The sequence below is a fragment of the Ammodytes marinus genome (assembly GCF_949987685.1).
Source record: "Ammodytes marinus genome assembly, chromosome: 19".
In the NCBI taxonomy this organism is placed as follows: Eukaryota; Metazoa; Chordata; class Actinopteri; order Uranoscopiformes; family Ammodytidae; genus Ammodytes; species Ammodytes marinus.
In genome coordinates this window covers 11357471-11384869 of record NC_137223.1, presented here as the reverse complement: position 1 = coordinate 11384869, position 27399 = coordinate 11357471, and the positions used below count along the sequence as shown (strand labels likewise).

The 27399-nt window shown below is 41.0% G+C and overlaps 2 protein-coding genes across 2 annotated transcripts in view; one reads left to right on the top strand and one right to left on the bottom strand.

Moving 5' to 3' along the window:
* Positions 1-1347: 1347 nt before the first annotated feature.
* LOC307266396 (acyl-coenzyme A thioesterase 1-like) lies at positions 1348-5304 on the bottom strand. Its single transcript, XM_080048410.1, has 4 exons — positions 5266-5304; positions 3931-4453; positions 3279-3481; positions 1348-2781 (listed from the first exon to the last, which is right to left on the bottom strand). Exons 2-4 carry the CDS (start codon positions 4385-4387, stop codon positions 2173-2175), a joined length of 1269 nt encoding a protein of 422 aa, XP_079904536.1. The 5' UTR covers positions 4388-4453; positions 5266-5304; the 3' UTR covers positions 1348-2172.
* A 2649-nt stretch (positions 5305-7953) lies between these two features.
* Positions 7954-27399, top strand: part of susd6 (sushi domain containing 6) — a 34461-nt gene continuing 15015 nt past the window's right edge. The window contains exons 1-2 of the mRNA XM_080048303.1: positions 7954-8160; positions 14673-14839. Coding sequence (XP_079904429.1) covers positions 14719-14839 — 121 coding nt within the window. The 5' untranslated portion in view covers positions 7954-8160; positions 14673-14718. The remainder of the gene's footprint in view (positions 8161-14672; positions 14840-27399) is intronic.

The window sequence follows — 27399 nt, the reverse complement described above, 5'->3', positions numbered from 1 at the left end:
CAGCTGAAAAAAAATGTCCTATAGGCTACAAACCCACCTCAACCAGCTACAACTTCTGCTATAATAATGTTTACCTAAGTAAAGGATCTGAATATTTAGTCGACCCCAACGGCTACACTTTGAGACACAATCCAGTTTTACAATTTACACTGGTCTAAATGTTATAAAAAAAAGAGGCATAATACCAATCAGGTGTTTGTTTCCCCCTAGTTGTATTCAGAGTTAACATGACTTTATGGGGGGAGTTTACTTTAAGGAACAACCCTGCTGTTGTTCTCTCACGGTCTGTTCTCTCACAGGAGCGTGTGACATTCCTCTTTGGTTTGCTGAAAATACCCAAAAAATAAAAGGAGGGGACATACCTCAGTAAATCAGAACAGTGTTTTGGATTGTACTCCATGTTTTAATTAACAACAGTAAATCAGCTGTAGTCTCCTTTGTGTAAGGAACTCCAGTGGACCCAAAATAGCTATTTCAGTGCGTAAAGGAATAGTAAGCCTAAGGATGAAAGAATGACTAGGAATGTGAACAATTCAGTGGAAACACTATCAAATAAACCTGGATGGAGCAGGACTAGAATGAGTAAATTCCTTCCTGTATTTTTTTTTAGCAGAGATTCGGAATAATCTGAACACAGTTTAAATGTTTCCCCTGCATTCCAATTTAAGGCTCACCACAATAACAGTCTTTTCATCCATGTTGGTGTGATTTAGTAAGATGGAAATAAAGATGGAAGTGGTAGGTGATACGTTTTTGTCTCTAGAATAAGACTCCATCGCTTCTTTGATGCAAGCTTCAATTGTTAATGGAATTCCCAAGAGAAATGCTCATATCATCAAAGTGAATTCACGTCCCTTTGAAACTGACATCATTTAAAAAATCCAAGGTTTTGAGTTCTAAAATAGGAACACAAGTGTGTGATTGGTGTTATTTATAAAATATTTGCTTTTGTTTCACAATCTTTCGTCAAGCATGATATTTGTGGCACAAACTTTCTCTCGACATTTACAAGATACAGTAACGGTTCAAGATGGCTGTAGGAGGGCTGAGCTGCCACTAGGGGGCAGCATTGGTGAACATTGAGTGGAGTTTATTCTGGGAGAGGTATGAATGTCATTTCTGTACTTTGCTGTATTACAATGGCACCAATTATTAGTGGAAGAACAATTATTATAACTACAGGTTAAATAAAAAACTATGTTGCAAATGATGGTCAGCTTATTATGACACTAATTTATATAAAAACAACTTTACACAATATGTTAGTGGCACCACAACATGATTCCATTCCAAGTCAATTCAAAATAATATTCAGGTAGTAGGCCAGGAGTGTGATATAGAGAGAGCTTGGTGATGATAAATGTCTTTATTACTCATCCTGGTGAGACATCTTATTTTGGAGTCATGGATATAAAGGAGGTTGTTACATAACTTAAAACTTCACAACACAATGCAGAGCAATGGGAGCAGAAATAGAGAAAAACAAGTTCCTGAGTTTTTTCAGGTCAGCGATTCTGGAGAACACTTGTTGCCACCTGTCAGTACTGCGTGTGTGCTCGAAAAAAAATCCAGTGTTAATACACAGTCTTAGATCTGTAAATGGCTTAAGTTTGTTGCTAGCTACGATGGGCCCCTCATGCCCGTTTACAGAGCCAAAGCTGTGTACTAACACTGGATTTCGTTTCAGCGCACACAGTAGAAACGGGTAGCAATCGTGAGGATTTTGACAAAAAGTGATTTTGTCATAAAGTGTTTAACCCCATTTAAATCAGAGCTACAACATAGGAATAGCTCATATAGTAACGTTTTAATATCCCTTTGATTTGCTAAAAAACTAATCGCAAGGCCAAGCTGCCGAAGGACTTGATGCGCCGTTGTTTTTTAAACAAGCGCTCTTATCATCCTGTAAGAGCCAATTAGCGCTCTGGTATAAAATAGGAACCAATCTTTGTTTCCACAGATGCTATCCGGACATAGAAACAGTTTTTGACCACACACAACCCGAGTAACGTCAGGGTCTGTGTTTTGTATGTTTGTTTTAGAGTGTGTAGCTAAATAGAGTGACAATAAACGAGAGAAATGTTTTCAACTGCAAGAAAGACTCTGACTTTCATTCACCAATAGCGGACAAAGGTGCGTCAAAAGTATATCGGCGGCACAGCATCTTGGGGCCTAAAGCTTGGGCTTGAGCTTGGCCTCTGTACATCCATTCAAGTGGCTTTTGAAGAACTCCTGGACCCTTTCCCACAGGTCCAGCTGAGCCTCGGAGTGGGCTTTGGGCTCCCCACCGAATAACACCGCACTGCCTACCGCGGCATGAAAGGAAGACAAATTATGGGGCGTATACGGGGGCTCCAAAAAGTGTCCGGCTTTGGGATACGTCACCACCTCAAAGGAGTCTTTGCCGTGAGTTCTCAGCATTTCAGTAGCCTGCTTGGCAAACAAGCCACTGTTCCAGTTGCGGTCGTCTTCCGACACTGCAAAAAGGAACCGACAGGTGGCGCGTTCAATTGGAATCAGCGATGCCCCGTTGTTTTCCAACGAAGGGTCCGGTAAGGCGTCGCGTACGTCTAAAAGCCCAGAGTCTAAGGTTTTAATATTCCTTAAGAGAGGAAGAAGCGGAGGAATCAAAATGTCTTTGTAGTGTAGAGGGCACATAATGTTTGCGTTAATGCCGTTGATGCAGACGGTGGCCGAGATCCCAGAGAGGAACGCCGACATGGACAAAGCCAAGACGCCACTGTAAGAGATGGATAAGATGCCGATTCCTGGACCTTTCACCTGCACAGAGGAATATGGTGTTATTTATCATGTCCAGCAGATAGGAGGACACACCATTGCCTGCTAATGGGCCCTATTGAACTGCTGATTACTTTCTCTAATTACTGACTGTTTTATTAATGAATGGATTAATAGTTTCAATTAGGCTACAAAAAAACTTCAGACGCCCAAGGTGACTTCTTCAAATGTATCGCTTTGCCTGACAAAGTTACAAAAACAATATATATTTTTGGTCAATTATCGCATATCAAAAATAGCTGTGAATTCTCATAATGAGAATGTGGAACTCAAGTGTTCAAAAGGTTTCAGATCAATTACCTGTGATTGACTAAGTGATCCATTAAACGTTTCAGCTCGAGGATGATTTTATGCATAATTTGCAAAGACAGACAACAAAATAATCTTTAGTTTTGCCACCAGATGGCAACACTGACTGCAAATAGGGGCCTTTATCTCTTAACACATTCTCACTATATGTGTCAATCTTTCATACCAACCTCTGGTCGCTTCCTTAGATATTCCACAGCCTCTTCGAAGTACTCCAAATCCATGCTTTTGGGGTCTTTGGGTAAATCCTGGTAAGCATAAAAGGCCAGTGCCAGAACAACAAACCCTTTATTTGCCAGGAGGCTGGCTCTGGGCTCAGAAAGACCTCCACCCCATGTGTACATATCCACTATTCCTGGGAATGGGCCTTTTCCTGTAGAAAAACAAAGAAAGTCAAAGGGAAGTTAAAGGTAGAGTCAGCGAATATGGAGAATGCTTGTTGTCAAAATCACTTTTAGTCAAAAACAGAAAATATCTCTTAACGGCCTGGCCGTACTCTGCTGGCTGCACAGTCCAAGGCTCTGTAAACTGGTATGTAAACAAAGGATATGTAAACAAAGCGAGATCATAGCTAGTAACATGCCTGTTTGTAGAGCCTAGGCTGTGTATTCACACCGGATTGTCTTGTGGATCCAAACAATACATACAGGTAGCGGATCGTGAGGAGATATCCACTGATTTTTACAAAGTGATTTTGACAAAAAGCATTCTCCAGAATCACTGACTACACCTTTAATTAGAATACCGACATCTCTCTCATTTCTTTGCATCTTTCTCAGCTCTCATCAGCAGTGTACTACTCACGCTACTACTACAACTAACCTGGTGGTACAAAGAGCACTCCTCGTATTCTCCCCTCTTGCACAGGTATTCTCTTCATGCCCTCTGTCATGAACTCCCTCTTGTTGGTTCCGGACGCTAGGAGCTCGCCAGTCTCCCCGCTCACTGCCTCTATCTCCACCAGCGTTGGACTGAGCACGTCCCTCTTGACCAGTTTACTGTGCGGAGTCTCTGACGCCAGGGCCCAAAACAAGCCCATGGGCTCCACTCCAGTGTAGCTCCCTCCAAGAGAGGCCGCGCGACAGACATCCACCTGCCCAGCTTCGTCTGCTCTGTACAGGGCAGAGGCCTTGAAAACCACCCCTCTGTCGTCCACCAGTCTGGACCGAAGCTCAACCGATTTGTTGGGGGCGAGTCCCTCCACTTTTATCCGCGTCACTTTATCGAAGAGACAACGAACGCTGGGCAGAATTTTCAGGCGGATCTGCGAGGAAGCCATTTCAGTTATGGCCTCAATGACTTTTACTCTGGTTTTTATTTGAGTACAGCTCCGTTGTCACTGCATCTGTCAAGGAAATCAAGACACAAATGATTGTCGTAGCATTGACAAAACAAAATAAACTATTTTATCCTCAGCTGAGCCATATTTAATGTAATTTAGAACATTGACACCTCTAAATAAGCTTACTTTGTAATATTTGGACCCACGCATATTTAGAGACTCCCGGGCTCCTAACAGGAGTCCTACAGATTAAGGCAAGCGTAATAACAATGTCAATGTGTGATTTACATGTCTCAGTTTGACCACATCAGATTATGTCATGCTGATCTGATTGATGTTAATGATAGCTATGCTTTTGTAAAAAAAAAAAAAAAAAACACGATCCACCTTGCATTCAGAAATTAAGAGACTATACGCTACGCTATAGATTTTCAATAAAAAAGACTAGATGTTCAATATTCTGCACGCTGTAGCCTGTCAAATCGATCGGGTTGTGTTGTGAGGGTCTGTCTGCAGCTGATTGAGAAAGGTGGATTCAGGGACGCATGCACGTCTAACTGGGTGAAAGGGTCACAGCTCACTGTAATGAAGATACAATTCAAAGGAACCAGCCACGACTCGAGTGAAAAGTTGTCAACCAAAACATGAAAGCTTCTTTTAAACTGTGAATGCATGAGTGTAGATGACGTTATAGTTTAACAGGCTAGCAAAAGGGAAATAACTTAGCAGGTTTTAGCTTGATTTTAGCTTCTTTTTTGTTGGTGTAAAGGCTTATTTTGTACGAACTGGCTATTCAAACACTAAAAGGGATTTTACATAAACATTCTTTACATCATTTTGTCTCCCATCAGCAAGAAAGTGATTGAAAAACATACCTGTACAATTTTTACGCACTACTGTTTACAACATGGACGTTTACAACCATGGCCATATAAAGGTAAGTTACAGCGAAGGAACAACGGAAGCGGCAGTACTATGGGCGAAACCACTTTGCCAAAGAAGGGGTGACCTCCATGGGGGTGACGCTGGTTTCGGATTAGCCTCTGATGTTTTTTTCGGTGTACAGCTTTTTTCTCTATTCGTCGTATGTTAGAATATAAATATAAAGGAGGCTCTATGTAGGCTATTGAAATCAAAAGAGAAATGTATGTCAGATAAAAAAGGAAAGCTTGGGGTGATTGCCCCCCGTGGAATAAAACTGTCCATATGTGTATCATTTGATTCTTGGAGAAAGCTATCTATAAATAAGAAATACACACAAACAAAGTTAGCAATATTGCTCTTTGTGAAACGACTATGACCGATTCAAGTACATGTTCTTGCTTGTAGGAAGTTGAAGCAGACACTAGATGTCAGCATTGGCACAAAGTATGTACTTGAGAAAGTGTGAGTGAGGTTAATCTGAAAATACTTGCAGCAAGGTTGTCAAACATCTAATCAGATATTTTAATCCATAGGGGAACATGTGGAGTGATTTAGTTTTCTATCACGCATACTGTTCTTCTCTTACTGTGTCCACGTGGATAACATAGATGCCTACTCGATACTGTGTTAGAAGATGAACATTGAAAGGCCACTTCTGTGCAAGGAGGGCGTCTTAATGAGCAAAATGGCAAGGCACTGGGTTCAGCTGCATGTTGTTTATCTCCATGGTTGGACCTATACAGGATATCGTCCAGAATCCTCAGAACAAACAGAGACAGGGAGTGGAACCTTTGCCAGGAAAGGCAGGGAGGGTGGATGTAAATCTGAGATATCAAGGAGTGAGCGAGGTTGTTCAGGCCTACTACCTGGAATCGTAAAATGTGCAAGTAAAATTGGTTTTAATAACAGCTGTGTAGAATTAACAAAATTGGAAACATCTGACAAAAAGTCTGGGTTCCAATGAAATGTGCAGTCATTGCCGGGGATAGGAATTTCTTACTGACAACCACTGCATGATTCATAGGACGGGAGTGGAACTTTGCACCATTTGATAAGTGCAATAACAACACAATAAGTATAAGGACTGGTTATTTAGGCCAAGGACAATACAACAAGCATACAATTTAAATAACCATACAAATATCTAGAACCATTTTGCATAAGACCATGAGCTGTAGAAATTATTGTCAACAAAATATTACAACATAAGAGAAGACAGTTTAAACTTGCTTCATATTAATGTGAGTGTAGTTTCATTAAGGCAATGGTACATACAGTGCAACTCACTTACCTTCTATGTGAAGACTAAATGACTTACAGGATAAAAGACGGAGAACTTTATGATATGACATCATCCTGATATTAAAGCAAACCCATGTTTTTATCTTCATATTCAACAAATTCTCTGTAATAAATTGTATAATGTTGTTATAGCTACTATTTGGATGACACACTTGATTCAATCTCATCTTACCTCTATAGTTTAAGGACACAGGTGTTTGCAAATACTTAATGCACTTTCTTGTTCCTAGGACTAAAATAGATTTGTTTTAAATAAGTGACTGCCTTTTTTGATGTTTCTTTGCGGTGATGCATTATGTTTAGCAAGGTTACAGTGGAGCCTGAAGTGCGGTTAGGTGTGAGATCTCACTTTCTTTCCTCTGTGTGAATGAAAGTAATATTTCCACCCACAGTCATACTCATACACTCATACATAGCCTATTTATATACCTGCAAGTACTTAAATAGGCCTACTGTGCAGTCCGGTGAATAAATCAAATATACTAATACTGTATTTCGTGTCAATTTATACCATCTTTTTGGTTTAATAACTTATCATCTGGAATACATATGGGGATGCTGTGATAATGAACTGTCTCTGACAGCAACAGTTCTTTTTTCACAGTCCACCAACCCCTATCAAGATGGAGACAGGCATTTAATGTCTGGCATTAAACATATTTATATGAAAGGGAATATAAGATGATAAATTCCAATCACATGAATAAGGAAGCAGACAGAAGCGCATCATAAAGTTATAGCTCAAACTGCAAACTTGTATTTTATGGACTATAATCCCTAATGGACAGTGAATACTAATATATCCTTTATATATTATGAACTGTGTGGATATTAAGGTATATTCACAGTCCATTACGGACTATTGTTTTGTATTTTAACATTTTATTTTTTGTGATAAAGCTGGTTAAAAGGCCTGAGTCACATAATCTGATACATTTTCTTTATCTCTTGAAAGGGTGGTCTCATTAAGATCACCAAACCAAGGCCATTTCACCACTTCTGTAAGGCTACAGCTTGGCATCTAGCCTAATTCAACATCTGCAGATAACCACACAATATTCCTATAGGGAAATCCTCTAAAATGGCACATAACATAACACATGATGAATTCAGTTTTTAGTTAGTAGTTAAGAAATTCGCAGTGTTAGTGTTAACAATGTTGGTTTATTTTCTATTTTTTTCAACTCTTTTGTCTCCCCCTGCCATATTCTGTGCTTTTATTTTGAAGTCGAGCCTTGTGTGGTTGGCTTGACAGATTAGGATCCGCCCTTCTTTTTTTCCTAACGAGGTAGCCATGGAGACCGCGCGAGAGCTAGGCGGCAGCTGGTAGAGTTCTCACGAGCGAGTGTTTCCGCACACCTAGAATAAAGAGCTCGTGAGCGCAGGACAGAGGCACTGACGGAGCTACACGACGAAAAAACATCATATATTGTATGATTTTTTGCCCACATTCTGGCTTTGGTTGTCTCCACGTATACAGCCCTTAATGTCTCGGAAGTGAAGCACTGAGAGAGGAGGGCTCGCTACTGGTAACCTTAACGTTGGTGAGTCTTTATCTGTTTTTTTTTTCCTTTCCGCAAGCTAAGCACAGATAGGCCACTGCCATGACTTTCTGTTTTCGCCTGACAGTATTTGCTGATTGCTTAATTAAAAACAAGAAACAATCCACCCAGCTATGTCAACGTTTATAACCGCCTATTTACCAAGGGGAATACTGAGTTGGCAATGTTGTCTTTGTCAACTAACGAAGTGTGTTGATAATTTCAGCTAGCACCAATCACAAACGTTTTAATGTTAGCCTAAATAAATATGTTTGACAGGTTTAACGTATTAAAGTGTCTCTGAGTTTGAATCCGATAACATAGGCTATCGTTGCTTGACAAAGTGCTGAGAGATACAATGAAACAATAAAAACCGGCTCGAGCAGTTGGTCCTGAATCTAAACAGTTAACATCTGTAGCATTACTGTATTGTTAAATGTTGGTCATGTGAACAATAATTGGTGTAAGCTAGACATTGTCGCATTATACCCGATTGGTGTGTAGAATATAAACACGAGACTAATTGTAACAAAGATCTAACGATTGTGTGTATGTGCAGCTGTGTTATTTTTGCCAGAATGGGGTTGCTTTGTCTTTGTTATTGCCCCCGCTTGTGTGTATGTGACTGTACGCGCTGTCCTGGCAGTCCAGCTCACTCTTTGTTTAAATAGCTCGCAGTACAGTTGCACGTGTCGAAGCGTGTGACTCCGCTTTAGAGCTCCTATGAAGGCAGTTGCCCACGTTTGATACAGTCACAGGGACTAAGGTTATTATAGACCCTTTTTTTTGAAGGGGTATCCCTCCCCTTGATCACACATTATTCCCTTACACTGTCATTTCCCTTTCCCTCGCTCATGTTGCAATACAAAAAAGTTTTGAGTCGTTTCCTGTAAGCTGGGCAGGGTTTAATATGACACTTAAGGAGAAGGAAGTCTAAGAGAACATATTAGCGCATATATTAGGAGATCTGTGAAGCCAGACGTTATCCAAATGTTCCCTTCAAGCAAATACATTTTTGGTCTATTGTGTGGCCAGTGTCGGGCTGACAGAATTTTTGATCAAGTCGAAGTGAAACACATACTGTTGTGAGAGTTGGGGTGGAGATATGATATGTAAAGTGTGTGTGTGAAATGATGGCACACCCTTTATACTGTGCCATCTATTCCTCCTGCTTTATGGTGAAAGTGGTTTTTAGATTGATGTTTGCAATAGTGTGAAACTATCTTGATGTGGAAATAATACCCTAACAACCCCCTCTTGGTATTTTTAATAGTTCAGTTTCTAATTTTATTTTCCTGTTTTCTGTATTATATGCTGCTCTATTTTGATACCGTAAAAGCCTACACGTATAACACGATAAAAGCAGTGTTCAATGAGCAGTGTGTGTTGTCAGTGCTCCGTCTTGTTGCAAATTCGATTTTTGATGCCAACTGCGGAGACATTGTAACAACTTCAATGTGTTGATGTGCCGGCTTCCATTATTTCCTGAGCATTTGTAATTTTCTTAAAATCTACCACACATATTGAGCTGTTGATCCAGTATTTGTTAAGAAGTGTAAATATTTAGAGGCATGCCCATTTTCCTGGACAGTGTCTGTGAGTTATTTTTCACAACCCTTAAGAGGTTTTTCATCGCATAACTGAGTGTTTCCAAAGTGTTGCTCATTCGGGCTCCCATTGTCTTGGACTGACATGTTTTGGTTTCACACATTGTACACCCTCTGGCTTACACACAGTGGAACCAGCAGCAGATATACAATGTGCAGCTTTAATGGTTCTCAATTTAAGAGCCATTGTGGAACTGACAGTGAGATGTTTTATAACTCCCAGGCAGCCCAGCATTCAGAGGTTCCTTCTGTTTGACAGCTAGCTTAGAGAAAACATCTTGTGAGTAAAGATAAGAACACTGTGTCTGGCTGCAATTCCATTCTCAGGTTTCACTACCTTTCAACACTGTCAACATAACATATGACTGTGTTTTTTTCCTTTTTCTTTGCATTTTATTTTCTTGTCTCCTCATGTTCTATCATGCCTTTCTCTCTGTTTTTCCTCTTCTCCCTCGTTCTGTCCCCTTCCTTGAGGCAGTACGAGGGATGTTCAAGGTGAACACGAGCCTGACGCAGTCTTTGTTTCTTGAGGCCCCTTAGCAGCACATTATCCCGTATTACACCGCAACTAACTAAATTAATTATCGAAGCAAAATATTGCTTTGGTTGCAAAAAGTTGTCTGCTATGGTCGGAACTTCTTCCATAGCAATGGTAACTACGTAACGTTGTGGCCAAACTTACTCTGGTCGTCTTGACTGGAGTCTTTTAGGACATTAACAGTATGACTCTAGTCCCCTGCTCTCCACTCAAGCTGGTAATGTTGAATAAATATTCCATTGTTTTGAGTTAGGAAGCCTAACGTGTTTGTAGACATCTCTCAGCGGACTGATATGACAGGAATGATTCATCCATCAGAACAATGTCCATAGGTCCATAAGCAACAGTGAATTATCCTTAACAGAGGGCATGATCGAGAAATAACAGCCCGTTGAATGCGTTGATTGACCAATCAGAACGCAGCATTTATCAGTGCTGCCGTGTAATAACACACTACATAATACCTCATAACAAAGGCTCCTTTCTGTGCTGCTGCCATGCCTAGCCCACACTCTGGGCTCCTTCCACAGGCCCAGGCCCGGCTCTCTCCCAGCCGCAGTAGCACTGGGGCCTATCGGGTGGAAATCTCCTCGCGGCTGTTTCTCTGGCACACTGAGTGTCTGTGTTCCCGGACTGCTGCTCTCCTTGGCTCCCTCTGCATTCCAGGAGCACCGGGCAGCTCAAAGACTGCAGCATACAGCAGCCTGCTAGCTAGCTGGCTGCTTGCCTCACTGCTGTCTGAAGTGCACACTTTGCTTGCATAGTTTTCCCCCACCAAACCTCCACTATCCCATTGCAATGGGCTGCATCAGGGCCTACACAACTTGATAAGTACCATAGCTGTTTTTAGCGTTGTCATTTAGGGCGGATGCGACAACAATTATTTTCATCGCTTAATTATTTCTTAGAGTATAGGCAACGCCTTCAATTTGCTTGTTCGTCTGACCAACATGTGAAAGCTCAAGGATATTCAGTTAACCGTGGAATAAAACAGATAAAAGGCTGAAAAGTATGAAAAGCTGGAATTGACATCTTTGCTTGTAAAAGCAAAGATGTCAATTCCAGCTTTTCAAAAAAAGTGTTACCATTGTGAATATTACAGCAGTATATCATCATTATGATCTGAACTTTCAAGCAGCTTGGTTCTGGTTAGGGCTGGGTGCCATTTTCCACTGTCCTGTACATCTGACAGACAGTGAGCTGCAGATTATTATGTACAATAAACTCTACTCCTTCATCTTACCATTGGCTAATCTTGTCTATTCATTCCCTTCTAGCTCTTGATTGTACATACACCATAATGTCAGTGCAAGTCCTAAACTGTGATTTGGTTTCACTGGTATAACCTGGCTACATGCAGCTGTTGGCAGGAAGTGTTTGTTTGTGTGTGGTTTGTTACAAAATGTAGTTCCAGGAAAGAGAAACTGAATTCACTTGAAGTCTGAAATAGCAACACATTCTTTAATATGTCGTGTGTGTCAGACCTGACGTCTTTGGTGGCAGGAAACGCGCACAGTTGCAAGTTACAAAGTCGACAATACAACCTTGAAATGCTTGTGTTCACTGTCAAACTGCCTTGCTGTGCTATTCATCAAATGCTTGAACATAAAGCCTGTCCATTAAAACAAATCCTTATAGGCTTTGAGCTATCTTGCTCTAGCTAATTGGAATGCTGTTTGTTGTGGGACACCTTGATGACTCTCTCCTTTTGCAGAGAATGTGTGAAAGCAATTACGCTAATTCTGCTTAAGTTTTCACTTTGCAAATGTAGCAGCCGGTCAATACTCTGCTGCCCCCAACTCTCTGAGGAGGTCATTCCTGCATTTTAAACGCCATCCCGGTTGGTTATTTACATCCCAAACAAGTGGCTTCAGAAAATAAACACGTGTTTTTGTCCTGTCTTTGTCTTTTGCTTGTCCTTGATATTGCTTGAGATGTTCATTTGGCAAGAACATCATCTTAGTAAATGTAGCAGCGTTGCACTGATGATCCCAGCATGGTCAAATGAAAGAGAGTCTATGGATCGAATGGCTGGCACGGGTCCGTCCCTGCATGTGTTTTTGACTGTGTGCCCTTTGGCTCAATGCAACACCCATAGTGTCCTGCCAAAAGCAGCTTACGTCACTCTCTCCCACTGGCCCGTGCCACATGCAGGCAGGTATACGCCCCTCCATCCTATTCTTGAGGACATCGGAAAAACTGTAAGGCAGCAAGGGGCCCTGCTGTTTGCACATGTTGGATTTCTTTATTATTTTATTATCCTTAGTTTAGGTCATTTTGGAGTGAAATTACAAAAGTACATTGGGCAGTTACAAAAAATTTCCAGTATTTTGAGAAGGTATACTTAATCACACCACAATTTCCTGAAGCCCAACTTGATGTTATCAAATAAATCAATAGATGAGCCACAGAAAATAAATAGGCAACTATTTTGATATTTCATTTCTATTTTTCAATAATTTTGTGGTTGGAAAATGCCAAACATGCTCTAGATTTAGCCAGTCAAATGGTTGGGACTTTATACAAACAATCAACTATTTAAATAGTTGCAGTTGCCTTTTCTGTTTATTGACTAGTAGATTAATTTACTTTTCGTAAACTCATTTACTATGTGTTAGTTACCTTGCTCTTCCCAAGAGTTCCTGCTCAGCTATGGCAGTGAACACGCAGCATATCTGCAATCAAATTTGCGACCGTCTAAGTGCAGCCATGCCATTACTGTAGCCATTAGCTCAGCAGCCTTATCTGCAATGGGCTTGCTTTCTTGAGGGTATGGTGCCTGCCTGCATCTCCCAATATGTAATGATAATGCACGTCTCCTTATATCCCCCCATCAACTCACAAATGCTTTTAGAAAGATATTTAAAGGCGGAGTCAACGATTCTGGAGAGGGCCGGTTGTCAAAATCACTTTTTGTCATAATCATTGAATACCTTTTTTTCTTTACGATCCGATACCTGTTCATAATGTTTTTAACCTGAAAATAGAAAATAAATCTGGTGTTAATATACACACCCAAGCCTCCCTCTGTAAACTTGTATGTAAACAAAGGGTATGTAAATAAAGGGGTCCACTCTTCTAGGAACATCCTCCTTTACATAGCCTAGTTTGTCGGCCATACGAATAGCTAAGTGTTCAAGAGATATTTCAGAAAGACGCCCCTAATGTATTTATCTTAAAGCATTCTGCAACATATGGCAGAGTAGCACCGCAGCTGAGCAGATGGTGATACGGCATCTGTTTATTATTCAACTGTAAAGTTCTGTACACTCTTTATCAAAGCTCTTTAATTACTTCATTTGAGGATTCCCTGAAACAAAAGCCTTTGTTAATGGGCGTTTACGAATGCAAAAAATGACTTGTATTGAAAAAATAACAAATACAAATGAGATTGGCTGACTGGTAATGCTGCCCAAGCAATAGACAGCACTTGGAGCCATCAACGTACATTGTTATTTTGTGATGAAGCTACAGTTAAATGCAGCTCATTGGGCGAGCTCCTCTCCCCTGACCATACGGATCTGTGCAGAAGCTGCAGTTGTAATCATTGTTTATATTACCATGGAATCTCTCACACAGTTTTAGCCTCAGTCTCTCTCACCCAAATGCTGCTACCTCATCAGTAACAGGAATCTGTTTCCCATGTTGCATCATCCCATCCACAGCACAGGGTAATGCTGCAACTGGTGGTGGTTTTAAAGAAAAGGAGAACTGGAAATTGTTGTCTGTCTGTGCAGGGCGCCGTTTATACTATGGCAGTAACCTATTCAAAAGCTTATGACTGCATTAGAAGAGGAAATGCACATAGTCATTCATGCGGTTACTGTAACTTGATGACAGGCAGAGAAGTCCTTATCTTTGCCATTCAATTCAGAAAGCTTTATTGACGTGACCAATATAGAAATCAGTATTTCCCAAGGTATTACAAATAATAACAATTGAGAAGGATATCAAATATTGTACATCAAACAGTACACTCAAATGATTACAAGCAGTATTTACAATACAATTAAATAATGGTAATACAAATGATAAGAAATAGGTAATGAGGTATTTCAATTAATCTAATGAAAAGCTATTTGCAATATGAAAACTAATAATCATGAAAATAAAACAGTGAAGCCATGGTGTGTAGATGATCATTCCTTCAGGTTGTGGCATGTGGAAATAAAATATTCCTTCCCCCCATTAATATTTCTAGTTCTCTCTCTCTCTCTCTCTCTCTTTCAATTACAGTGCATGGCTCTCTCTCTCTCACTCTATTCCCTGCTGTGTCTCTGTGTTGCTTTTGGTTACATAATCCCAGCTGGACATTGATAGTAATCCTCTCTCTCTCTCCCTCCCTCCCCCTCTCCTCTGTATGTGGACAGGTTAAGCCGTAGAGGACTCTCGCTGCTCGGTCGCCGGAGGGAAAAGATGTGCGATGGAATGGTAGCGTTTCAGACGATAGCCCCGTCCTCCTCTCTAGCCCACAGGCTGGCTGCCTCCGCGCACCTCCTCCTCCTCTTCGCCCTGCTCCCTCATGGTCACGCATCAGGTAAGACTCGGACACACAATACCCCTACACACTCTCTCTCTCTCTCTCTCTCTCTCTCTCTCTCTCTCTCTCTCTCAACCGCTATCTTCGCCCGTCTCTTGTGAATTGATTGAGGGTATTTTTCCCCCCGTGTCTCGCAGGTCAGTTGGATTAAATTGGCTCCCTTCTCAGGTCGCTCTGCCTTTTCAGACGTCTGCCGAGAATCTCAATCCCACCCCACTCTGTGAATCCATCCGCTGCCCCTAATGAGTCGCAAACGGGTTTTTTCCCTCCGCTTTCTGGTGAAACATAGAGATGGTGTTGTCTTGCGGTCACATTGCTGTCATAAGGTTTTTAATCAGCCGTGACATTTAGAGCCCTCTGCAGGGCTCTTAGCACGGTTAGCCAGCTTTGGTGATAACCCCAAAACAACCTTCAGATCATTGTATTTCAGCCTGATGTTGAATGTGAGTTATCAGGGTTTTTTTTTATATATTGAGCATTACAAGTGGAGTCAGCGATTTTAGAGAAGGCTTGTTGTTAAAATCAAACTTTCTCATAATTGTTGAATATTTCCTCATGATCAGTTTCCTGTACGTAATGTGTGTGCGCTGAAAAATCTGGTGTTAATACACAGCCTAGGCTCTGTAAACAGGTATGTTGCTAGTTCAGGTGGGCCAACTTTGTTTACATACCCTTTGTTTACATACCAGTATACACAGCCTAGGCTGTGTATAAACACCAGATTTATTTTCAGCGCACACAGACAGGTCACGTGTCGTTTGTTTCCAAAAAAGGAATACAGGGTTGCTGGCTTGTACTCACTGAACCCATGTGCTCGTGCCATCTTTCCTTTTACTTTAGCCCTACAGTGTTCCAGTGAGTCCCTTCCCCCCAAATCAACACAAACTACCTACACACACACACTCCTTAACATCGCCAGCTTGTGAAATGTACCAGATGTCCTTGCCACAGAGAGGAGGTGGACTGTGCATGTGTGAATAAGTAAATGTGTGTTGGTGTAAGGCCCTTGGATGTTAATAAGTGTTAATTGATTTCCTTTCCTAAATTTCTTAAATAAACAAAAGTGTGTGAGTTTGAGAAACGGCATCAGAAGGAATAAAGAGAGAGGCAATGGTACGGCACCGCTAATCCAGAGATTATCTTGCGCTCTCTCTTTGTCTTATGTAATACACAGGATTCATTTAGAGCCCAGAGGGGCTGCTATCTCACTCACGTTCTACGTCCAACACACACACACTGCCTACCAGTACCAAAAAGATTTGTCCTCAAATCCCCAGCCCACGTGCTGTGTGGACTGTATTTGTGTGCATCTTTCTGTGTGTGTGTTCCACATATATCATGCAGCATAAGGTTGTGCCCAAAGAAAATCTGTTCTTCTGTGTGTGAAAACAGACCCAGTATCGACTATGTCCGTGACAGTTGGTGCATTATGGAGAAACAAATGCGCACCCAAGAATTTATTTCCAGTACCCATGATGCACCTGTGCCAGTCAACTGATGGAAAGGGACAGATAGTTCTCTAGACTCCACCAATAGGACTATTTTCAACTGACTTGTTTTAAAGAAAAGATTTATGAACTGTGTTTTCTATATCTGTTCAGACATACTGGATTAGCTGATTGTATATGTGTGGACACACCACTAACTTTTGTTTTCATATTGCCACTTGCATTATTTTGCCGTGAAATAACAGGGTTTCGAAAAATGTAATGGAAAATGTAAGATGGTGCTTTGTGTGAACGAACAACAACACAAATGTTGTCGTGATGCGTTTTCATTGCTGTATATTTTATCACTTTATAATACTTCCTTATCACAAGGCTGTCTTTATGCTGACTCACAGCTCAAGAGTTCTGCCTCTTCTAAATGGTGTTTAGCACTTGATATTGTTCTCTTGCATTAAGTGAATGGTACAGTACTTTGATGGCCTTTATCAGTTCAGGCACTGCTATGATCTTAACCATTTGTTCAAATATCAATTTATATTGAGGAGTAAAAAAGCAGCTCAATGATAACAGAAATAAGCTACATAAATGTTTTAAAACAATACTTACCTACTGCTCCTTTCTAATGGTTTTTCTGTTGATTTTTCTCGATTATGAAACTTTAATGCTCCTTGATGAGAAAAAAGATTCCCTTTTTATAGTATAAGAAAAACAACAGGAAATTGCCAAGAGCTGTGAATATAAATGAGAATGATAATGGGGTGTATGTAAACATAAGAACAAGGAACAGCAAGTTACAATACTTAAACAAACGATAGTGCAGTATTTTACAGCATAAAAGTCTGACATATAATCCATGATTAAGACATTGGCATCTAAACGTGAGACGCTCATCGTGTTATTAGTTCTTCTGTTCAGCGGCCTCCATTGCTCTCTCCTGCTCATCATACATAATTCACATAGGTAATCCCTTGACGTGTTCCGGGGATGGAGATTGCTCTTGAAAATGTCATGAATACAAAATGTCATCGCTGCTGACAGTCTCATTCCAGACTCATACAAATAGCACTGTGTGGAATGAATAGAAATGAATACACGGAAAATATACTGTGGAGCATTTGCATTCTAGAGCACAAGCTGTACACATCAGAGACCAACAAACAACAATGCGGCACCAAACCTCTACTTTTGGTTTATGGAAGTTTATGTTTGTCTTGTGATCTTTTTTTGTGGATATTTCTCATTCAGGAAAATTGTCCCTTTTGATGTGATGGTAAATGAGTTACATGAGATAGACGGTAAAGGTTGTTACTCTTGGCTTCCTCTTATAGTTCCATTAACAAAGAGAGGAAAAGCTTTAAGGATCCACATCGGTGGCTTCATGTTGTCCGTAGAAAGGTCAGGACAACAATTCAATCTTCTAAGTGTTAATACGCTCTGTTAGGAAGTAGCCACAAAGCTTTTCGGGGCTGAGATATTTTTAGAAACCAGTCACAGTCCAAGTCATGTCTTTTTTTTTCCTGGCCTTCCACTGCGCATTGTATACAAGACTACCAGTAGGGAGGATACCTGCTGAGCGAATGTAAATGGCTCCCTCAAAGGTTTGTGATTACTGTCGACGATAACATTTGTGTTTATGATTCAGGAAGTTCTTCCAAGGCTAGCAACTTTCTAAACAAAAACATCCCTCCCCCCCTGCATTCAAGCAGGGTGCCAGTAAACAAACACAGCAACAAAGAGGCACCTTGGGCTCTGTGTGCGCACACGATCAATGGCATCAGTCTGGAGGATTTTCAGGGCACGGTGCAAATATCAAGTTCAAGTTCAAACAACTTTATTTATCCAAAAGGGCAATTCAATTTCAACAGACCATATAAACATTTACATATAAACCGTAGACAGACACAGGAGTGTGTCAGAGACAACACACAAGGGCCGGGCAAGGAGTAAACAGTTTGATGATAAAATAAATAAATACATAAGGCCTCAAGACAAACGATACACAAGCAATAGAAAAATCTGAATAGTAAGTCAAATCTTTATTTCTAGAGCATTTTTCCAAGTCCATGTGACATCCCATTAATGTTTGCTGCATAGTCCCTAACATGGTGTTAATTCCTACAGTGAGCCTTTGTGGTTCGTTTGACAGGAAGTGGGCCTAGACAGTGAGTCAGAACTCAAAAGAGTAAAGATTGGAACTCAGTGCGCCGAAGGGTCTATTCACACAATCACACGCTGTGTTTTCTGCTCTAACAGTGTAGTATGTCAGGAGGCAAAAAGCACTCGGACCATCTTCGTGGGTCCACTTAAATAGATGAACGATGCCCTCTACAAACCCTTTGTGTGGAGTTGAGTTAAAGCTGTACAGGAAAGTGCCGGCGAGAACCAGAAGTCTCCCACAAACAAGCCCGCTGTGTGCGCTGTGTGGTGTTGACGTTTATATATGTTCATGTGTGAGAACGGGAAATGGCTCCCACCCGCCCCGCCCCCGGCCCTGGAAGAAAAGTGGAGTCATAGGGTAAGGAAGGGTAGGAGAGTCAGAGAAAGAGCATTGAACTGCATAATTTCCTCTAAGGAATTGTGTTTGTTTTTCGACGATCGATTGTTGTCTATTCTTGGCTACTGTTGAAAATCTTTACTCTACTTGATGACGGTCTATGGCACCGAAAAGATTGTTGTTGTTTTTGGCAATGTCCTGCATCGGCGTGAGGGACCAACCCAAGGAAATGAGTATGTGTTCTCGAAACTTAGAATTGCTAAAGGAAGAAACCCTTGACAACTCCCCTATTCTCTTTAATAACAGGGGTAGACTCCAGTGGCTAGCAGAAACGTCACAGCGCTTGACCACAGAGGAAAATATCTGAATGATCCTTGCCCTACTTCTGCTCTCTTCAAACAGCTTTAGTCTTTGAAACGTGTTGCTTTCTGTAGCCAAACAAAAAGTGTTTGTGTGTACAGAAAAAGCCACAGCGTGTGAGTATGCCTGCTTAACTGTTGGTTTCCAGCCCTCACAGAAAGTTTGCTAGATAGGCTGGGTTTTTTGAAACAGTGCAGCCTGAGGTGAAGGGAGGGGGTTACAGGGGGTGGGGGTGGGATTAACTGTTCAGAATAGCCCCCTGAAGTCCTAAAGCAAGGCGGTTTAGAGGCAGGCAGGGGTAGAGCATACGTTGGCTACTGACTCCTTTCTCAAATGTGGGAACAAAGAGGGGCTTTTATGGGGGGTGTTGGAAGCCACAGGCCATGGCCACAGCAAGCTGCAGCTCCACTGGATCACCAGGCTGCAATTAGGACTGCTAACTCACTGTGTGCATGTGTGAGTGACTGAATATACTGAACACAGCACAGTGGGGCACTACTAAAAAAAAAAGACAATATGTCGTGATATTTATTTTTGTTCCAGCTCCAGTGATTATAAAAAGGTTGTGAACTAAAGCCTCCACTCCTGTAGATGTAGGTACTGTAGCAGCATACCGCTAGTTGCTTTGAATTGCCGTCTGCTATTCCCAGTGTTGTGGCAGAGTGAAAGCTGGAAGCAACATGGCCAACACTTGGATGACTAAATTAGAAACGACCCTTCCAAATACGATTCTGAATATCGCAATATATCACACTATGAACTGTATCGCAATGTATTGTGATATATCATATTGTTACCCATGTATCGTGATATTTAATGTATCGTGATGCCCATGCCAATACCCAGCACTTACACAGCCCCTTTTCTATGACGTCTTCTCCTTTCTTTTCCCTCACTTTCCAGCCATTAGCCAGGTGAGACCAAGGCCCATTAGACTGGTCGAATCCATCAGCCTTTCATTACCTGTGTGTTTATCACTTGAGCCATCACTCTCTGCTCTCAGCCTGTTTCATTTAACGGCTCTCCCATCCAATCAAGCCCTAAAGGGAAACTTTAAACGCCTTGCCAGACAAAAAAATAAAAAAGAAGGAAAATACTCCATGGAAAGAAACAGACACTGCAGTGCGGACAGGCGGATCAAGACCATTTCATCCACTTTAAGCAGTCGCCCAGACCGTTCCATTACTTAGTGAAGATCCCAGATGGCTGGGATTGTTGTGTGAGCTATACACAGCGCTGCCACTTCACCTGCCAACACCAAGCTTATCATTGGATGGGTTTTTCATTTTCTTCTCCCATTTGATGTTATTTTTTTTTAATAATGTTTGTGTTTACTGTTCAAGCTGTGTTTTCCTCTTGGCATGCAGTTTTGTGAGTGCAGCGGGGCTATACCACCATTTTGCTATTCCTGCACTTATGACAGGTGCTATAAAAGTATAGGAAAGGTTAATGAATGTCAGAGCAGGGAGTGGTGGCACTGGCACCGGGCACGCCAACGGTCAAATCTGATAACATACATACAAAATAAGTTAGGATATATGGAGTTGTTAATGCCATTGATAATGTTAAAACCCAGTAAGGTATTCTCCAAAAACACTGGTACTCTCTGCCTTGTTCATGGCTTTGTTTTTTGAACGCCTCTCCATAACTTGAGGATTATTTTGAAGCCACATTGAGGCCGGGTAGAGAAGAAGAGTCAGCTTGTAAATTGTTTTCCAGTGTAATGTGTGTGGTTTGTCTGAAGCAGCAGGCAGTCATAATGATTTCCAAAGGGGCCTCATCCGAGAGACCAGCCTGCTGAGTAGAGGACATCTCTGACTAATGAGCTGCTAAATATATCCCCCAGTCTCTCCTGTCTTCTGCTGCTTTGGCTCCTGTTCCCGCTTTGATTCATTCACTTTCTTTATTTATTTTTGTCGGCTTTCATTTAGTTATTTTGTCCATCTCCTCATTTCCTTATTTGTATTTTGCATGGTCAAGCATTTTTTTCTTTCACAAAAATCTCTGTTCTGTCTCGCATTGTCTTCATCTGTCCTCCCTCACCTCCTCTTCTATGTGTGTGTGTTTTTTAAGGCCGACTGAAACAGTGTGGGTGGGTTGACTCTTTCCTTACTTGGTCAGTCAACAGCAACATCCTGTACAAACAAGTTCATGAGCGTACACATAAGGCCCTGAGCATCCTACACACATATGCCGAGTTTGCCATTGGTTGAGACATCCACGTCGTGCCAGACTGTGAGCAATGAATGGGTTTCTATGCTACAGTTCAGAAGGGATAAAAGATGATATCTTGATGACAAGCTTGAAGGTTTGAGGTTTATTCATACCAGTTTCCTGTGGCTTTTTACCATTTTATTATTATATCATCAGGAAAAATCTTTTACTGTAAAATGATCTACTGACGAAAACCTCAGAAAAACATCCATATCTTGCGTCTAGCAGTTGGGTTGCAGAAGAAAGCTGCACTTCCTGAACGTAGCTGCTTCACAGGAAAGCTTTAGCGGTTTCCAGGCTTTAAAAGGTGCACTATGTAACTTTGGGTGTGTCACAGAAGTGAACGTTTTCTATATTCTCATAATTGAATATACAAACTTTACTCACGGCAACATTGGATCCCGGGAAAACTGTCTGAAGTTAGATAAAGCTGCCTTAAAAGTGACTGTTTCACTGTTGTTATTTACAGCAGCAGGGCTCACAGTCTTGTTTACAAACAAAATCCAGTCTTACGTTTGGTTCCAGGTGCCTAGAGAAATGCTTTAATTTATGATATAATTATTGAATACTGAGGAATACATGTAGAGTAAATATGTTTTGTAAACTACCTTATGGCTTTGCAAATGCAAGCAAATCCCCTTCATATAAAACAACATAGCGCACCTTTAATTGAAGATGCAGCAGTAGTACATGTTTGGCTTGCACTAGCACTTAAAACAACAATTACAACTTTGAGGCACATAAATGCTTAGGCTAGACTCCAGTTAGAGTAATGACAGCTGGATACACAACATTTTAAGTGTTTCTTTCTGTGCTTTATTTTTGGCCACCTACATGACCAGCAGTTTAGCACAACTGTCAGTGGTATACATGGTTATGACCTATGGGGGATACACGGTGACATACTGAGTGGGATTGGTACAGTCATGCCTTAACATGTCACAGCTGTAGCGAGACAGTGGAAACCAGGCAATACTGTACTGCATCACGCACAAGCCCTTAATCTGTTGATTAAGATTTTAGCTGTAGGGCTAACTTTATCTTTTCCAGAAGCGTGCATCAAAAACTCATCTAGTTTCCTTGCTAAATAACTTATCCAAAGTCCAGAGACACTACACAAACCGAGTCAGACTTGGAAAAATACACAGCAGAAAATAAAATCAACAGCTTGATCAACCGACAGACTTGCTGATACTGGGCTGAGGGGAAGGGCTGGGCTCTTACATGTGCAATCCTCCCGCATTAGTGTTGCACATGGGTGGATGTGCTGCACAGCTGTTTCTACTCAATCGACTGCATTTCAGCAGAAAAAGGCTCCGTCATTGCCGGCCAGTTCTGCCTCCATGGATGTTTAAGAGAGATAGTGCATAGGCAGGAAAGACTTAAGATTCTCTAGAAAAGCGCTATATAACTACAATGTCATTATTTTTTTTATTATAACAAGAGCTGGCATTCCACAATCCAGGATTGTTAGCTGCTCCCCTTCCAAAGTGAAGTGAGGTTTGATTCAGAACAGAAACCCCCCGGAGCCGTTGGGGATTAAATGTCTTCCTCAAAGACGCTTCCGTGCTGTGTGTAAGTTGCTGACTCGCCGGCCTGAGTCAGGGTTCTCACTTACAGCATGCCCTCACTACTTTTAACATCTCCCTTTTTCACCCAACTACAATTCATTTTTCACTGTGACAGAATGATACGTGTGTCTGTTTTTCATTTGTGCCAGAACGATGTCCGCATTAACATTCAATATTTCCCCGTCTACTTTTCGTAACTGATTTCCTGTTATTTTTTTGTTCTGTCTAGTCCTATCCCTCAGACAGTAGCCAGTCCATTAGGTGGAGTGTAGAGATGTTTCAGTGGCCAGTTGGCTTAGCTCCACTCTAATGCCCTCTGTTCTTATTACATCATCTGTAAATAGCTCTCTGTAACAACCAGGAGCCAAATGGCGAAGGTCTTTGTGTATGCTTTCACTGAAGTCCATTTGTATCATTGTGTTAGGATTTATGAGAATAGGCATGTCTCTGAATGTCTTATCGGTATTAATGTCCATATCTTTCTGTATAAGATTGCACATTTATAAATCAATCTTTGAATGTAAGAAATAATGACAAATGGCTATATTAAGCTATCAACTCCAAAGACATCTTTAGAGTTGAATACTTTTCTGAACAGGCAAAAGGCTCAAATAATCGATTTACAATGAAATACGGTAAATTGTGAGCAACTCTTAGCTTTTGCGGGGCTGAGACCTGCAAATATGTGTTATTTTTTTAATATAAAATGAGACAAATGTGATTTTGATTTGCTTTCTGTTCATAGGCTAATCCTTTCAGCACTAAGCCTTTTGTAACATGTTATCTTCAACAGCTTGTGTTTGTATGTGTGGGCTGGAGTCATCCGTCATCAACTGCACACGACAGTTGGGCTTGAGTCACAGATTTGATTATTAATAATCTACTTGGCACATAGGAAAATAACCTGGGATGTATTTGTTGATTTCTGAGTAATTACTTATAATTCAGCATGTGTGAGTAAATAACTATACTCTTTATTGTGTTGTGCTTACTGCTTAGTAACCAGTACTTTGTATCTTCTTCTTCACGATAAAACGGTAGTTCATTGGTAGCTCTCTCACTACCTGCTACTGACAAAGAAATCCCCTTATGTCATTTTATATTATTGGCTTGAGTAAAAATATGTCAACCAATCTGGTTGAATTCACTGTTATTCAGCAGAAATTAATTCAGAAAAGGTTCATTGTTACAAATTAAAGTTGACTTGAGTTTAATCTTGGTCCAACTTTTCTTGACTGGGCTTGCTTGGATTTTCTTTAATGGACAGTTGCCTTGAAGTAAAATTAAGAATTTGTTTCTTGGGAATACTTTGTTGCCAAATCCAGGTAGGCTGTTGCTAATCCCAGTTGTTCTACTATTTGTAATAGATCTGACGTACTGATACCAGAGAAAGGGGATGTCCTGAACCGGATCCAAGTTCCTTAATATTTAGCATCTGACTCACTGAACACAGTTTATAGCTGCTGCTGTTGCACGCTGAAGTATGAATTTAAATTTCGGGCTGCTGCTTTGTATATTTTGCGCACTCAACTGTATGCTCTGAATGGTGTTCATAGGAAAGCAGTTTCTTTACCCAGAATACACAAAGATTCATAAATGGATCAGGCTTTGAACCAACCAACCATCAAAGAATGACCGGATTGTCCTCACGGAAATCTTCCTATCAAGATAAACTGGTTGTTACAACAATGTGAGAAGAACTACACTTACTTTTGGCAAGTAGGTCCTTTTGATTGGCCTCTTGCAACTAAGAGATTAGTAGCAGTTTCGGTTTTTGGTACTCAGAGGTCAGAGAAACCGGCAATAGCCTTTACTGTCTACTGAACACAAATGATATTATTAAGAAGTACGGGACACATACACTGACAACACATGGTGTAGCACTTATCTCAGCGGAGCCGTCTGTAATGTGTGGAGAGGTTATGAACTCTGTGCCATTTGTTCATCCTCTTCGTGACTTGCTGGAGCAGTTGCTCTATGGAAGTTCAGTTGGACCTTGTTAGTGTGTTGATGTGCTGCTAGGGCTGTAACACTGAGTGCATTGTTGAACTATTGGAGATGTAGCGCAAAGGTATTTCTCCCTGTGCCTCTTGGCTTCTTACGAGGGTACATCACCATAATCATGTATCCTATACAACTAAAATGAACGATATGAATAAATTACTTATAAGTCTTCCTGCTCTCTGCAATGCCACTCTCCATTTACAGTTGCACTCTCCCTAGCTGCTATGTTGTCTGCAATTAATTATGAACTGCACTGCTTTTCTTTGCGGTGAACCTGTACAGTACACCTAACAATTCACACGTGTCTCTGAAAGGGAAGGAACAGAACAACCAGCTGCAGACTGAGCTTTGGCTAATGGCAGTTTTTATTTTATTACTAACTTAAAGTGGCTTTGAGGAATTTAGATTTTCTGTTGATTCTAGTTGAACCATAGGACAAAAGCGGTAATGTGTTCACGACATCAGTGCCTGCTGTCTTAAAGATCTTTGCCGCGCTATCCAGTGGCGTGTGCATTTGTTTCGCAAGCGAGTGTAAAAGAGGCTGCAGGATGCATCGCAATGGGGTAATGTATTTATATGTGACTATGTAAGATTAATAATGGTAATATGACAATGGTGAAGCAAAATAAACTTTGATTTAGTACCGTTCGGGTAACACAGGATGTTCGGCCTGCCCGCCGTTAATCATTTTGTAAGTTGAAAAAATGTACCCATTCAAAGGCAATTAATAATAACTATATAAAAATAGAATTATTTTCACTGACTGTCTTGTTTGCTGTTTCAGATCATTTATGATTATCAGAGGACAAATGGCTGTTTCGTAAACATTTCAGAGTTCCTCGTAGTAGGTTTAATCTGCCCCTACCTCGCTATTACTACCAACGTATCAGCCAGCGAGCGTGCAAGCCTTGGTAAGAACAGTTGGGATTATCTCTCTGACTTTCACCTTCAACAAATGTCCCAGGCTCAGCACTCATACCTCTACGGGCTGACATGCACACAAGCTGCTGCTGAAATATGATCAGTTGGTTGCATTGACAATTTTTTTGTTGAGGGGGGCGGGGGTTTAGTGTGTGTGTGTGTGTGTCTGAACACATGCACGTGTGTGTAGGAGTACTTCCACTCACTTCTTTGTTTTCCTGTGAAAGCTGAGAAGAAGGAATGTCTGCCTCCCAGCTGTCCTCAGCGGCCAGGGTGATAGAAGAGAGAAGGGGGAGCACACTGTTCGCCTTCGCTAGCATCCAACCATCTGTTATTGGAGGAGTGTGTGTCAGTGTGTGTGTGTGTTTGTATTTTGGGGTTGGAAAAAAGGGGTCACACAATGGTGGTAACCCCCCTGCCCTCACCCATTGTTGCCTCTCATGCATATTTAACCCTTCAAATGCAAAATTGTCTGTTGTCCTTTTCAGAGGCACGCTGCTTAAAAGTCTGTCATTGTGCCCCATCCCTCAGTGGGCCTGGACAATGGGTTGTAATGGCAGCACACGTGGCTTGCTAAATGCAATTGCAACAGCAGGGGAGGAACGGGTAGGGAGATGGAGGATATGCATGTCGGTTAAGAGACTTCCTTCACCCCTGGGTCAGCGTTGCCATGTCTGCTTTTTGTAAGCATCTTTGGGCTTGTTTTTAGTAAAGTCTCTAATAAAATTATTGGCTGTCGCTGGGTGCAGTTAGTTGAGCTTGTTTCTGAAGTGCAGTCGTTTATCTGGGCTTGCTGCCCATGCATAAAATCAAGTTTAAGTTTCTTATTCTTTTGCTTTTACATCTTTTACAATCCAACCAAAGTAGACCTAGTATTTCTCCCTTCTTACAATGAATATGATATAGAAAGATAAAGTATCTATATTAATGAGTGATTTCCGAAGTAAGTATGAATGTTGTTGATGAAGTGGATGCAATAAAATTCCCTTATTATTATTGTAAAGATGGATATGGTTGACTTTATTATATCATGTATATAAAATGGATGTATATATAGGCTATTTGCAATTGTTGAAGAAATGGTAGCTTCTTTTGGGCTACTTTTTCTAGGTGTGGTTGCTTGTTTCTTTCGCTAGATCTGGCAACACTGCCCTGGGTGTATGTTTTGTCTCTGTGTGTTGCAGCTGCAGGACAAGATGAGAGGAGTGGGCTGCTTTAGTTTTTCTGGAAAGGCTCTCTAGACACATACTATTCTAGACTATATAAACATGTTCTGGTATTGTCCAAACTAGAAAAACTACTGGAAGGAACATTTTCCAAGCTGTAAGGGAGGTAATGCATGTGGACATCCCAGAAGATCCAAGAATCTCCCTGCTAGGAATGGTTAGAAGAGAGAAACCAAAAATATTTACTTTGAATTTCACTTAGAGCAACTGTGAAATGTATTACTTTGACCTGGTTAAAGCCACAACATCATGACTACAATTTATGGTTATGGAATGTGAGAGATATATGAAATGGAGCATATAACACACTTAATAATGC